The sequence below is a fragment of the Microtus oregoni genome, unplaced genomic scaffold (assembly GCF_018167655.1).
Source record: "Microtus oregoni isolate MIOR12 unplaced genomic scaffold, Mior012 000006F_ref0000085, whole genome shotgun sequence".
In the NCBI taxonomy this organism is placed as follows: Eukaryota; Metazoa; Chordata; class Mammalia; order Rodentia; family Cricetidae; genus Microtus; species Microtus oregoni.
The window spans coordinates 50,509,383-50,521,089 of NW_024543065.1; the positions used below are offsets into that span (position 1 = coordinate 50,509,383).

Genomic DNA, 11,707 nt, shown 5'->3' on the forward strand with positions numbered 1-11,707 from the left:
AGCAAGGTTTATTTAGCTCAGAGAGTTAATAAATAATCATACTCAAACTTGTTAGAGAACTTCTGAATATAATACGGCATTTGAAAATGTTTAATGGAAATCTTTCATCTCTTGATTACAAGAGGACAAAAAAAATGAAGAAATAACACTAGTGCCAAAAAGAGACTCAGTCATGTGCAGCCAATTTGCTACACAAACTGTGACCAGTATACGCCCAAGGACATGGCCGTTAGGAAGTTCATCACTAACCCTGGTGGAACTCCATGGCTCAGGTGCAGTCACCACCAGCCTGCAAGTGGATGAGAGTCCTGACTCCAACTGCACCAACACCCCCACCACACAGTGGAATCTGTCCAACCAAAATCCACTCTGCCACACAAACCTATATGCCTGAATATCCTCCTTCATGACCAGACCTCTACCTCAACCTCAGCTGACTACATAGGCACAGGCACAGGCACAAACCACACCAGTTGGAAAAGGAGGTGAGTTACTGTCATTCCAATGGAACTGTGCCAAAGTCCAGAACGTAAACCTCAGGGTGCATCCCATATCCCTTCCCTCTGATCCCGGCACCTGCCCCACAACTCTGGTGGAACTCCACTGTTCTGGGGTAGCCCCCACCAATAAGTAAGCCCCTGAGAGACCTGCCTCCAGACTACACCTCCTCCACTGCCAACTTCTGAACTCTGTCCCTCCAAGACCCAATTCTTTGCCTAACCCCAAACAACTGAAGATATTTTCCATGGCCAGGCATCCCTGCAACCATAGCTACTCAATAGTGATGGAGAACTGTAGAATGACTTACATGAAACATGCAAATACCTAGTGACCCAGAACCTATAGAGGTGGAAGCATGAAGAAACACAAAACTGATTGCATTTATAACTCTTAAGACTGAATCAATAAGTAAGTTTGACAAGACAGAGTAATTTTTAATGATGAAAACAAACAAACCAGGGGTAGAAGATAGGCTGAGGTAGGGGGACTTGTGAGAAATCACTGCCATCTAAGTACTCATGGGGACACCGACAGCTTTCCCTCTAAGACCAGGATCAGCACAAGGATGCTGTGGTGGCCACTTTTCTTCAGTATTCTCTTAGACATCCTAGACAGAGCAGTTAGAAAACAGGAATACATAAAGTGTGACAAATTAATTGGCTATAAAATAGATTTTCAGATGACACAAACTTATTTTTTGAAAATCCTAAAGATTCAACAGAAGTTTCTGGAACTGGTGAACAAACACACCCATCTGAGCTCACTTCTGTAAACTAATGATGCACACAAAGAATTAAATGTCCTGTTTTGTCCTATGCATGGAGAAGCTAAGTAACAAGGAAGACTCAAGTAGGACCCATGTGTCTCCCTGGGAAGAAGTAGGATAAATTTTGTGAATGAGGCAGGTGGGGATGGAAATAGTAGGAAATGTGGGGGAAGCTGGGATGGAAGGAGAGAGCACTTGGAGTAATGACTGGAATGGTAGGGCATTTGGGAAGCAATGTGGAAACCTACTACAGCGGAAACTCCCTGGAATCTACAAGAGTGACCACAGTAAAGACTCCAAGTAGTGCGGGCTAGATACTATTAACCAGCCATCTAACCACAGAAGAATTCTATTAGTGGGACTGGGAAACCTCTCCAGCCACAAAATTTTCAACCTACAATCTGTCTTTTCTGTAAGATGTATTGGGGTAGTGGTGGAACAGGAAAAACATTCATGTGCAAGGTCCCACTGTGAATGCCACCCTCAAAGTGAAAAGAGTAAGATCTGCTCTTCATGTAGGACTTTACATCTATCTGTTCATTCAAACTGTGGATCAAAGCTATCCAGAAACCAGCTATGTCCACAGTGAGACATAGGCAGACTCTCCTCCTGTCCCTCTTCCTCATTTCACATAGATGACTGGTGTGCAGCATTAGGCCTAGGTGAATTAGGTAAATAGTGAATATACATGAGCATATGAAAGGTTATTTTTCTCTATGAAAAAGAATGCATCATCTTCACAGCAGATTCAGACCATTCAAAAGTTTGGGGGTTCCTGATTTTTTCCCATGAATTCTGAGGTATCCCTATATATTTGAACCGCAATCTAAGCTCCTAAGATCTTTCTATTTTTGTTTCCCATATTGATGTCTTTATTCTCCTTTTAAGACAACCTTGCTTTAAATCCTGGCCTTCCCCTGTACACACGTGTATCCCAGGGTTATAAGTGTGAGTCACCATGCTGGCGGTACCTGAGTAGGAACTGATCATTTTCACCTCATAAGTTTCCCCCATTTTCATCCCATTGATAAGGAAATGCCAGCATTATTGTGTAGGATGAAGAGAGGTCACTCACCCATCATGGCCAGGAGATTGGGAGACTGGTCTTCATACTGACTTGGTTGGAGACCTCACACTGATACTCTCCAGCATCCTCATTCTTGACAGGATTTATTCTGAGGCCACACTTTGTTGGGGACAGAGTCATCCTCTCTGTGAGGTATAGAGTGTTGTTATTGAAGATCCAACGGATGGAGACATCAGTGTCTGGTGAAATGCAGGTGAAGGTCACAAATCTACATCCTGCGACTGTGGCATCAGTCATTTCAATGAGGGGCTGTGTCACAGACTCTGGAGAAACAAGGGAAGATACCAAATAGCAGTAGTCTAGAGAGCTCAACCAGACATTCTTTACTTCATAATTTATAAAGCTTTTAGGGAGAAGAATTTCAAGCTGTGATTATAAACATATCTTGTGCTTTGGATCCACTACTCAGGAACTGTGTGACCCTGATTCAGGCACTGTGTCCTGTCTCAGTTTCCTTGTAATAAGACACATAGTGCATGATCATTGCCGTGTCCATGAGTTAAGCTTAGTTATGAGCAATGGTCTGACCTTGGGTTGGGGGAGCTGCTCACATCAGCAGCATCTGCTACTATTTCCTAGGCTGGACCTATGAAACGAAGGAGGAATCTGGAGTAGCTTCCTCCTCTGCTTCTTCCCTTGGTGCCTTGCCCTTCCTGTGAAGTCTCATAAGCCCATCAGAACAATAGGCTAATGGCCCAGAAACCTGTCCACTGAGCCTCAGGAGAAGAAGATGCACAGGTAACCTACCTAACTGCAGCTGTCATGGCAGTACACAGCTGGTTCTACACTCTATGGCATAGTCAGACCCATGACTTAGACAGTCAGTAAAGCTTTGTTTCCTATCAGTGTTGAGAGGAAATCTAAACAATGACAAAAAAGCTCCCCAGTGTCACCTTGAGTGAGTCAGAGGCAGAGTTTTGGGGTCAGGGCTTTTTGATGTTCTCTGAGAGGATGTCATGGCTTCATCAGCCAGGGACTGCCTGACTCCCACAGTCTTTCTGTAAACATGTACATGCTGAGAACTCTAAGTGTCTGCAATGAGGCTGAAATTCTGGGACTCAGTTTACTGAGAACAGGTACTCCACTCTGTAGGTAAAGACAGGTGAGGGGTTCTGACCTATCTCAATTTATCTATTCCATGTGTGCCCCGCAGTAGGGACCCCAATTCAAGTGAGGGGAAACGATACTGTGAGGGAGGAACAGGCATAGTCCAGTCTCATAGTTCAGTGTATGAAGTAGAATGAGCCTCACCCAGAAGCAAAAGACCATAGAGAGTCACTTACTCTTGACATAAAATTCCACGGATGCTTTTTTAAATTTGAAATCTTTGTTAAAAACTTCTAGTGTGTACCTTCCTGTATCTTTCTCAGTGACATCTTGAAGCATCAGGGATCCATTATAATACACCATCCCTCTTCGTCTGTATTCAGGTTCCCAGGAGACAGAATTCTTGGCTCTATTGTAGCCTACAATTTTAAGGACCGGGGCCCTACGCCTTGATTTATACCAGGAAAAGCTTCGTGAATCTTCTGGAAGATTATGAACTTGGAGAAGAAAGACTTCCCCTACAGCAGCATACTGAGGCACAGGTCGGATCGTGAGTTGTGGAGGACTGAGAGGGTCGCAACACAGAGGAAGGAAGGCTGGAAGGGAACAGAGGGAAATAAATCACTTGGGGATCATTGTGCTTGGTGATAAGATGGTGACCTCCACCCTGAGCAGATGAACTTGTCACTCAGTCTAGAGTGGTGGGCGTGTCTCTGTATGCCATTTAATGAAGGGTGGAAACATGACCTCCTCCTTTCCAGTAGTGCCCATGAAAGTGTCATTTCCTCTGTATGGAACTGTCCCCTTAGGTGTCTACAAAGTTTCTCCCACTGCCCTCAGTCAGACACTGCATACACGCATGCATACTGGAGTTTGAAACTATGCCTCCCCTGACATCAACAGGCCTGGAACTTCCATTTTCTAGGCTTTTCCCCCCAGATTCCTTTGAGGCAACACTGAAATGCTGACTTCACCTAATAGTTACATTTGCTGCCCTGTCAAGTAACCCTAGATCTGGGCCTGTGTGGGGGCTGGGAGCAGTCTGATCTTCAAGGTAGGCTTGAGGTCTTTAAAAGACTTTAGTACTAGGCTGGCTTGTTTTGTGTCAACTTGACACAAACTACAGCCATTTAGCAAGTCAAGGCCTAAGTTGAAAAATCCACCACCAGATTTACCTGTGTGCAAACTATAATACATTTTTTAAATTGGGGACTGATACAAAAGGATTCACAATAATGCAGGCAATTCATAGTCTAGGAGTCCTGGGTAATAGAAGAGCACTGTTTGAGCAAGCATGAAGAGCTTGACAATGGGAAACATTTCTCCATGTTCTCTCTACCATTTCCTGGATTTTATTTATGACATTCTCAATTTGGAGCTAAGAAATACCTCAGTTTGACATGGATGTCCTAAAACCATTGTTCCCTATTGGTTTTGAGAGGATGTAAGAGTGGGCACTAAAAAATGCTCCCTGGAGTTACTTAAGTCCATCCTTGGAAAGATGACAGGATCCATGGCCCCCTGGTCCAGAGCCTCAAGAGACTGGGCTGACTCTGACATTTGAGGCTGAGTTGTTTTACACCAATATCTTCCTTGATGCAGGTGGAGTTAGAAGATGGAAACCTATCTATGGCAATTTGTCTCTACCAATGTGTCTTTCACTAAGTACTCAAACCTCCATATGGGGTACAGTGCAGAAAGAAGGAAGGCCAGGCCAGCCATGACAGTCCTGTGTATCTAAACAGCACCGGCACTGAACAATCACAGAGATTCACTTACTGTGGACCTTGAGTTGCACTTGGGCTGCTTCAGTTGTCATATCTGTTCTCAGAATTTCTAGAGTGTACAGTCCAGAGTCATTCAGAGTGACACTACGAAGCAACAGGGATCCATCACTGTACAAAGTTTCTCTGCCACTGTATGCAGGCCCCAGCATAGTTGTTTTCCTGTCTGGTATATATCGGGCAGCCACAATGTTCTTGGACTCAGTCATTCCTTTGACCCAGACAAAGCCTACAACATTCTCTGGGGGATTGTGAACAAGTAGAAGAACATCCCCCCATTCTTCAACTTTTGGTGGCACTGATTCAATAGTGGGCTGTGACGAGGTAGCAAGGCGTCCACACTTCCAAAGGAAATCTAAAAGGGAAGAGAGAGATTCATCTAAATTGGAACATTTTAATTTAACTAAGATGAAGCCTTGTGTCTGAGCAGCAGGGTCCTCTACTCACCCTAGGTTTGTCTTACCCTGTCTTACTTGGTGGAGGTCAGCACAAGACCTTCATGTTCTAAGTGTCCCCATACTTATCATTTTAATTATATGACTCTTTCTCTCTCTTTTCATTTGTTCAGGTTACAGCAATCAGATCACTGCTCACATCCATCGTAGATTCGTTTCGGAGTGATGTCTGCCTGACTTCTTCCTCTACAGACCCTATGTCTTCATTTGATGTGGGATTCCCCTCTGTATGCTATGAATACCATTGGTGAATAAAGAAACTGCCTTGGCCTGTAGATATGGCAGAACTTAGGTAGGCAGGGGAAACTAAACAGAATGCCAGGAGAAAGAAGGGCAGAGTAAAGAGAAGCCATGGAGTTGCCACCAGAGACAGACATGTTGAATTTTTGCTGGTAGGCTATGACCTTGTGGTGATGCACAGATTAATAGAGATGTAAGAGTTAGCCAATAAGAAGCTAGAACTAATGGGCCAAGCAGTGGTTTAAATAATATAGTTTCTCTGTGATTATTTCTGGAGTCTAGGCAGCTGGGAAAACAGATATGAGATTTCCCACAACATTTACTCTCTGACTTTGTTGTTTTTCTTCTCTGATGGAGTTTAAACCAATACCTGAATTCACCTTCTAGCTTTCTTTGCTTCAAGTCCACTCAAATGGGAACATCATAAGAATGATGATTTGTCTTGTAATTTTTTTAAATGATGCTTAGAACAAACTAGATACATGTGGAGACTGAATAAATAATTGATGTCTCAGAATCCTGTATGCCCATGGGTGTATTTAAGAAAAATTATAGGTTTAGAGATACAGTATTGGATCATTCCATTTGCTTTGATTTTTTTCACTTGAGTGTGTGTAGTGTAAGGGCTAGTCTACAGTCTGTATGTGGGTCCAGAGCACAGTAGTTAAGTGTGTGTCGTGTAAGGGCTAGTCTACAGTCTGTATGTGGGTCCAGAGCACAGTAGTTAAGTGTGTGTAGTGTAAGGGCTAGTCTACAGTCTGTATGTGGGTCCAGAGCACAGTAGTTAAGTGTGTGTAGTGTAAGGGCTAGTCTACAGTCTGTATGTGGGTCCAGAGCACAGTAGTTAAGTGGCGGTCAGAGGACTTCTGTTAATTAGTCTCAGTTTGTCAGACAATGAATCAAATGCTTATATCCACCAAGTTGCCCTGTGTTTTCAATGATCTTGAAACATGGAATTCACTCCCAGCAGGAAGATGCCAAAACTGCCTTTGAGGTTCCACAGTAACCAGGTAAGTGATGTGTTGGGAAGAGGGAATCTATTCTCACTGAAGTTACCATTACACTTGGTTCTGACTGAGGTCAAATGCCCAGGATATGTCAGGAGTCTCACATCTCAGATGTATGGGAGGAGGTGACCTGATTTCTGGTAAAAGGCTGTAAGGTTCTTCATCCCGTGCAAGATTTTCAAGACCATGCTCCCATGTCCTGTTTGCTGAGCTGTGTAATTGGTTGCCCATGTGCTCCATGGCCTTTCTGAGATGCTTTGGACTTCTATCTAGTTTATTCCCCTTGTATATCATGCATTTCCTAAGGGAAACACATAAAGTAGGAAACAGAACATGATACTGTGTCAGTATAGCAGAGACATTAGGTAGCTGGTACATCTGAGAATTCTGTGATCATGATTCCCAAGTCTGTAAAAACAGGAGAGGAACCAGGTTAGCAGGTAAGTTCCCAGGTCAGAAAAATACTTTTCTGCCAGCTCATTGTGTGTCCTGATGACATCCTTGGTGATCACCAGGGAAACTACAGCTCATGTCTGGGAAGCTGTCAGACCAGTGTAGTCTGTGGTCATTTGCCTGCAGGAGAGAATTCTCCAAGTTGGACACAGAGGACAAGCACTTGTCAGAAGCACCTGTGTCCTTGGTTCCTTTCCTTGGGGACCATGACCTTCATGTGAAATCTCATATGCCCAACAGGACAGTTAGCTCATGACCTGGACACTTGTTGAGCTATGTTTCCCAGCTGACTCTCCGAAGAAGATGACTAAAGAACATAGCCCAACCAAGGCTCTCATGACAGTGCACTGTCTGATTCCACACATCACAAGATTTTCACCACTCTGCAGCACTGTCCCTGCCATCAGGATATCAAATTTCAACATGTATAAAATGCTTCTCATGGAGGATACTGGGACAGGTCTGGAGCCAGGGCACCCTGGTGCTCACATATCAGTAAAGATTCCATGTTTTCCTCAACCAGGCACAATGTTGAATCCCTTGGGGGTCTTTCTTAAGGAAAATTCCTGGTAAAAACACCAAGAGTCTAGACAGAGGCTGATATCCTTGTCTGAGTTACCCACCATGCATACATCTATGTACAAGGTGAAGTCAAATGAAAGATTTTGTTCTATTGCCATTATTCTACACCATATGTGTCCTGCAATAAATTCCAAAACCACAACATGGGGTCACAATGCATAGGAAAGGTAGGCACAGATCACTCTACTGTGTGTGTTCAGTGAAACGAACCTCACCCCATTCACACAGTTCACAATAAATCACTTACCATGCACATGGAGATACACAGAAGTGGTTGATAGGATTTTTTCATGTCTATCATAGGTTTGTAGGGTAAAGAATCCTGTGTCATTATGGGAGACCTTTTGGAGCAGCAGGGATCCATTGCGATATATGGTCTCTCTGCCACTGTGCATAGGCCCATTTGTAACTAAACTCTTGCGCCGTCTATACGTTGCAATTCCTTGTTTCTCCATTTTTAGCCCTTTGAACCAGGCAAAGGATTTAACATTCTCTGGCAGATTGTGGACAATAAAAAGAACGTTTTCTCCTTCAGCCACTTCGGGTGGTACTAATTCAGTGATCACACGGGCAGTGGTGGGCAGGTGCCCAAAGATTAAAAGGGAGGCTAGAAAGGAGATGAGAAAAACGACCAATATTAAATAGGTGCAATCGTCACTCAGCTTTGCTGTGTGAGTAGGAGAGTGGCCACCATCTTTTGCAGACATGAGCAACATGACTTCCATTGACTCAGAGCCTCTGACCATGTCATTAACTCTCTTAGGGGCCCCCTACCAGGGTGACTGCCTGCCCCCCCCCCCCGCAGTGTCCCATATACCTCCTCATATAGAGTATTTGATGTGAGGAGCAATGCCTCTCTGGACTCCCCCTCTGAAGAATCCTCACTTTCTATTGTTTTTCTCTGTTCCCTTGCGATTCCAGTCAATCTATGACTTCATCTTTCAGGATATACTGACATCCAGTCCACCGAACTAGGACTTTTTGTTTTTGTTTGTTTGGGTTTTGGTTTTAGTTAGTTAGTTTGTTTGTTTGTTTTGAGATGGTGTTTCTTTGTGTGGCTTGGTTGTCCTAGAACTTACTCTGTAGACCAGGAGAGGTCACCTGTCTCTGCTTCCCAATGGCTGGGATTAAAGGCCAGAGCTGCCACTGCCCCCACTGAACCAGGAATTTGTGAGGAAAGAATTAGTCTGACCTTTTGGGAAGGTTCAGTTCCTTGAAAAGACTCATACACAAGTCATAAAGGAAATAAAGAAAGAATGGAAGGAGGAATGTGTGTCCATGGATTTCTCTTCATAGTTCCTAGGTTTGGAGCTTATGACATTAATAATATTCAAATGTGAAATAAATGGTTCTAAAGTTACTTATGTAAATATATGTGTGTATTTGTAAAGACTGGTGTCTCCTTGGGCACATATGAAAATGTATAACAAAAATCTGTGTGGAGGCACATGTGTCAGTATAAACATGTGTGGGTGCATGCCACAGAAACCTATGTGGATTAGCAGAGCAGAACCTGTAGAAGTCTCTCCATCTACTGTGTGGGACATGAGGATTGCTTTCAGGTTGTCACATCTTCCCACAATGAGACATCTTGCTAGCTGTCTGGTGTTTGATTTCTATTTGGAGGACCATGCTGTCATTTTGGGGAATGCTCTTCACTCTCAAGATCCTATCTTTTTTAAGAGACTCCAAGCTGCTTCTGAGTTTCCCTTCCCATATAGTCAGATATTAGGTACTCTTACCTATGAGCAGAAGCCCCTGCCAGGGGGTACACCCCTTGCAGAGTAGCAGAGAAGACTCCATCAATATTCTTACTTACTGTTCCCCCTCTCAGGAGAACAACCTCAGCTTCAACACAGAACTCAGGCTCTGATGTTCTTCCTCCTTCTGGGCTGTTTCTTGTCTGACAGGAGCACTTCCCAGAACCCAATGGGCTGTGAGTGGTGGGGATTGAGTCCAAAGCACTGCTCAATCAATTTCACTCTCAGTTCTGCCACGCAGCCCTCTCAACTTCCCTTTATATTTTTCTTCCAAGCAAAATATTGAGCAACAAGGTTGATAGGTAGTCACATGCCCTCAGAGAACAATAGATCATCCCAGGGCTGACATCTGGAGCTTGCATCATGACTATGTGTCCATGTGACACGAAGACCAAGTTGAACACCCAGTCTATCCTGTGTTCTCAAAACACCAAAGATGGTGTTTACTTAATCCCTGAAGGAAAGTGATAGAAATGTCTCTGAGGGCTGGAAAGAGACCAGCAGAGTGATGACTAGGGATGAAGATCAGTCCTTTAGCGCTAATGTCACCAGTCAAATTAATGATCCAGGAGGGAAGTCCAGGATAATTTGGGTGAGGAGTTTGATATGCTCAGTGTTGGGGAAGAGGTGACCTGTGTGTCCTTTAAAGGACTGTGGGCTTTCTCTTCCTATAGAGGGTTTCAAGGAAACATTCTAGCATTATGGGTTACATGTACACATGTCATCTCTGATCTTCCTGGGTCACTTTTTTCCTTTTCTAGATGATCCCCTGGTGGTAATCTTGTCTTCCCCTTTGAAAGATGCTAGGATGGAGGATATCTTCAGGGACCCCATGCAGAAAGGTTTTCTCAGCCAAAGACGGAGCCTGGAGGTCAGAGCAGTGTCTAAGTAGGGCACTCAAGGTGAGTAGGGATGGAGATGGAAAGCAGTCTGCTCAGGGAAACAATTTTCAGACCATTGATCACATGCCCAGCTATTGCCCTCTAGAGATAACTGGGAGAAGTGCAGTCTCATATATAGGGCTACAGCAGCATGGTCAAGAAGACAAATGTGAAAATCCCTGATACATCCAGCAAGGTGGGATGCAGAGCCTGTCATCCAGATCATCATGCTCTTTTTTTTCTTTTTTAATTATTTTTATTGAGCTCTACATTTTTCTCAGCCACCTCCCTGCCTCTCCCCCATTTAGCCCTCTCCCATGGTTCCCATGCTCCCAATTTACTCAGGAGATCTTGTCTTTTTCTATTTCCCATGTAAATTAGATCTATGTAAGTCTCTCTTAGTGTTCTCATTGTTGTCTAAGTTCTCTGGGATTATGATTTGTAGGCTGGTTTTCTTTGCTTTATGTTTAAAAACCACCTATGAATGAGTACATGTGATAATTGTCTTTCTGTGTCTGGGTTACCTCACTCAAAATAATGTTTTCTAGCTCCATCCATTTTCTTGGAAAATTCAAGATGTCATTATTTTTTTCTGCTGTGTAGTACTCCATTGTGTAAATATACCACATTTTCCTTATCCATTCTTCAGTTGAGGGGCATTTAGGTTGTTTCTAGGTTCTGGCTATGACAAACAAAGCTGCTATAAACATAGTTGAGCACATGTCCTTGTGGCACGATTGAGCATCCTTTGGATATATACCCAAAAGTGGTATTCCTGGGTCTTGAGGAAGGGTATTTTCTAATTTTCTGAGAAATCGCCACACTGATATTCAAAGGGGTTGTACCGGCTTGCATTCCCAACTGAAATGCAGAAGTGTTCCTTTTTCCCCACAACATCTCCAGCATAAATTGTCATCAGTGTTTTTGATCTTGGCCATTCTTACAGGTGTAAGATGGAATTTCAGTGATGTGGGAGTGTCATATATCAATCTGTTGATTTCATTGGTTAAGCAATAAAGAAACTGCTTGGCCCTGATAGCTTAAAACATAGGTGGGAGGAGTAAACAAAACAGAATGCTGGGAGGAAGAGGAAGTGAGCTCAGAGAGATGCCATGCTCCCCTCTTCCTGGTTAGATCTATTTAA

The 11,707-nt window shown here is 43.6% G+C and overlaps 1 protein-coding gene across 1 annotated transcript; it reads right to left on the minus strand.

Annotated features, from left to right (window-relative positions):
* Positions 1 to 2,345: 2,345 nt before the first annotated feature.
* On the minus strand, positions 2,346 to 9,725 carry LOC121449927 (pregnancy-specific glycoprotein 22-like). The gene is made up of 5 exons (XM_041654587.1): positions 9,665 to 9,725; positions 8,170 to 8,529; positions 5,181 to 5,540; positions 3,638 to 3,997; positions 2,346 to 2,617 (listed from the first exon to the last, which is right to left on the minus strand). Exons 1-5 carry the CDS (start codon positions 9,723 to 9,725, stop codon positions 2,346 to 2,348), a joined length of 1,413 nt encoding a protein of 470 aa, XP_041510521.1.
* Positions 9,726 to 11,707: the final 1,982 nt, after the last annotated feature.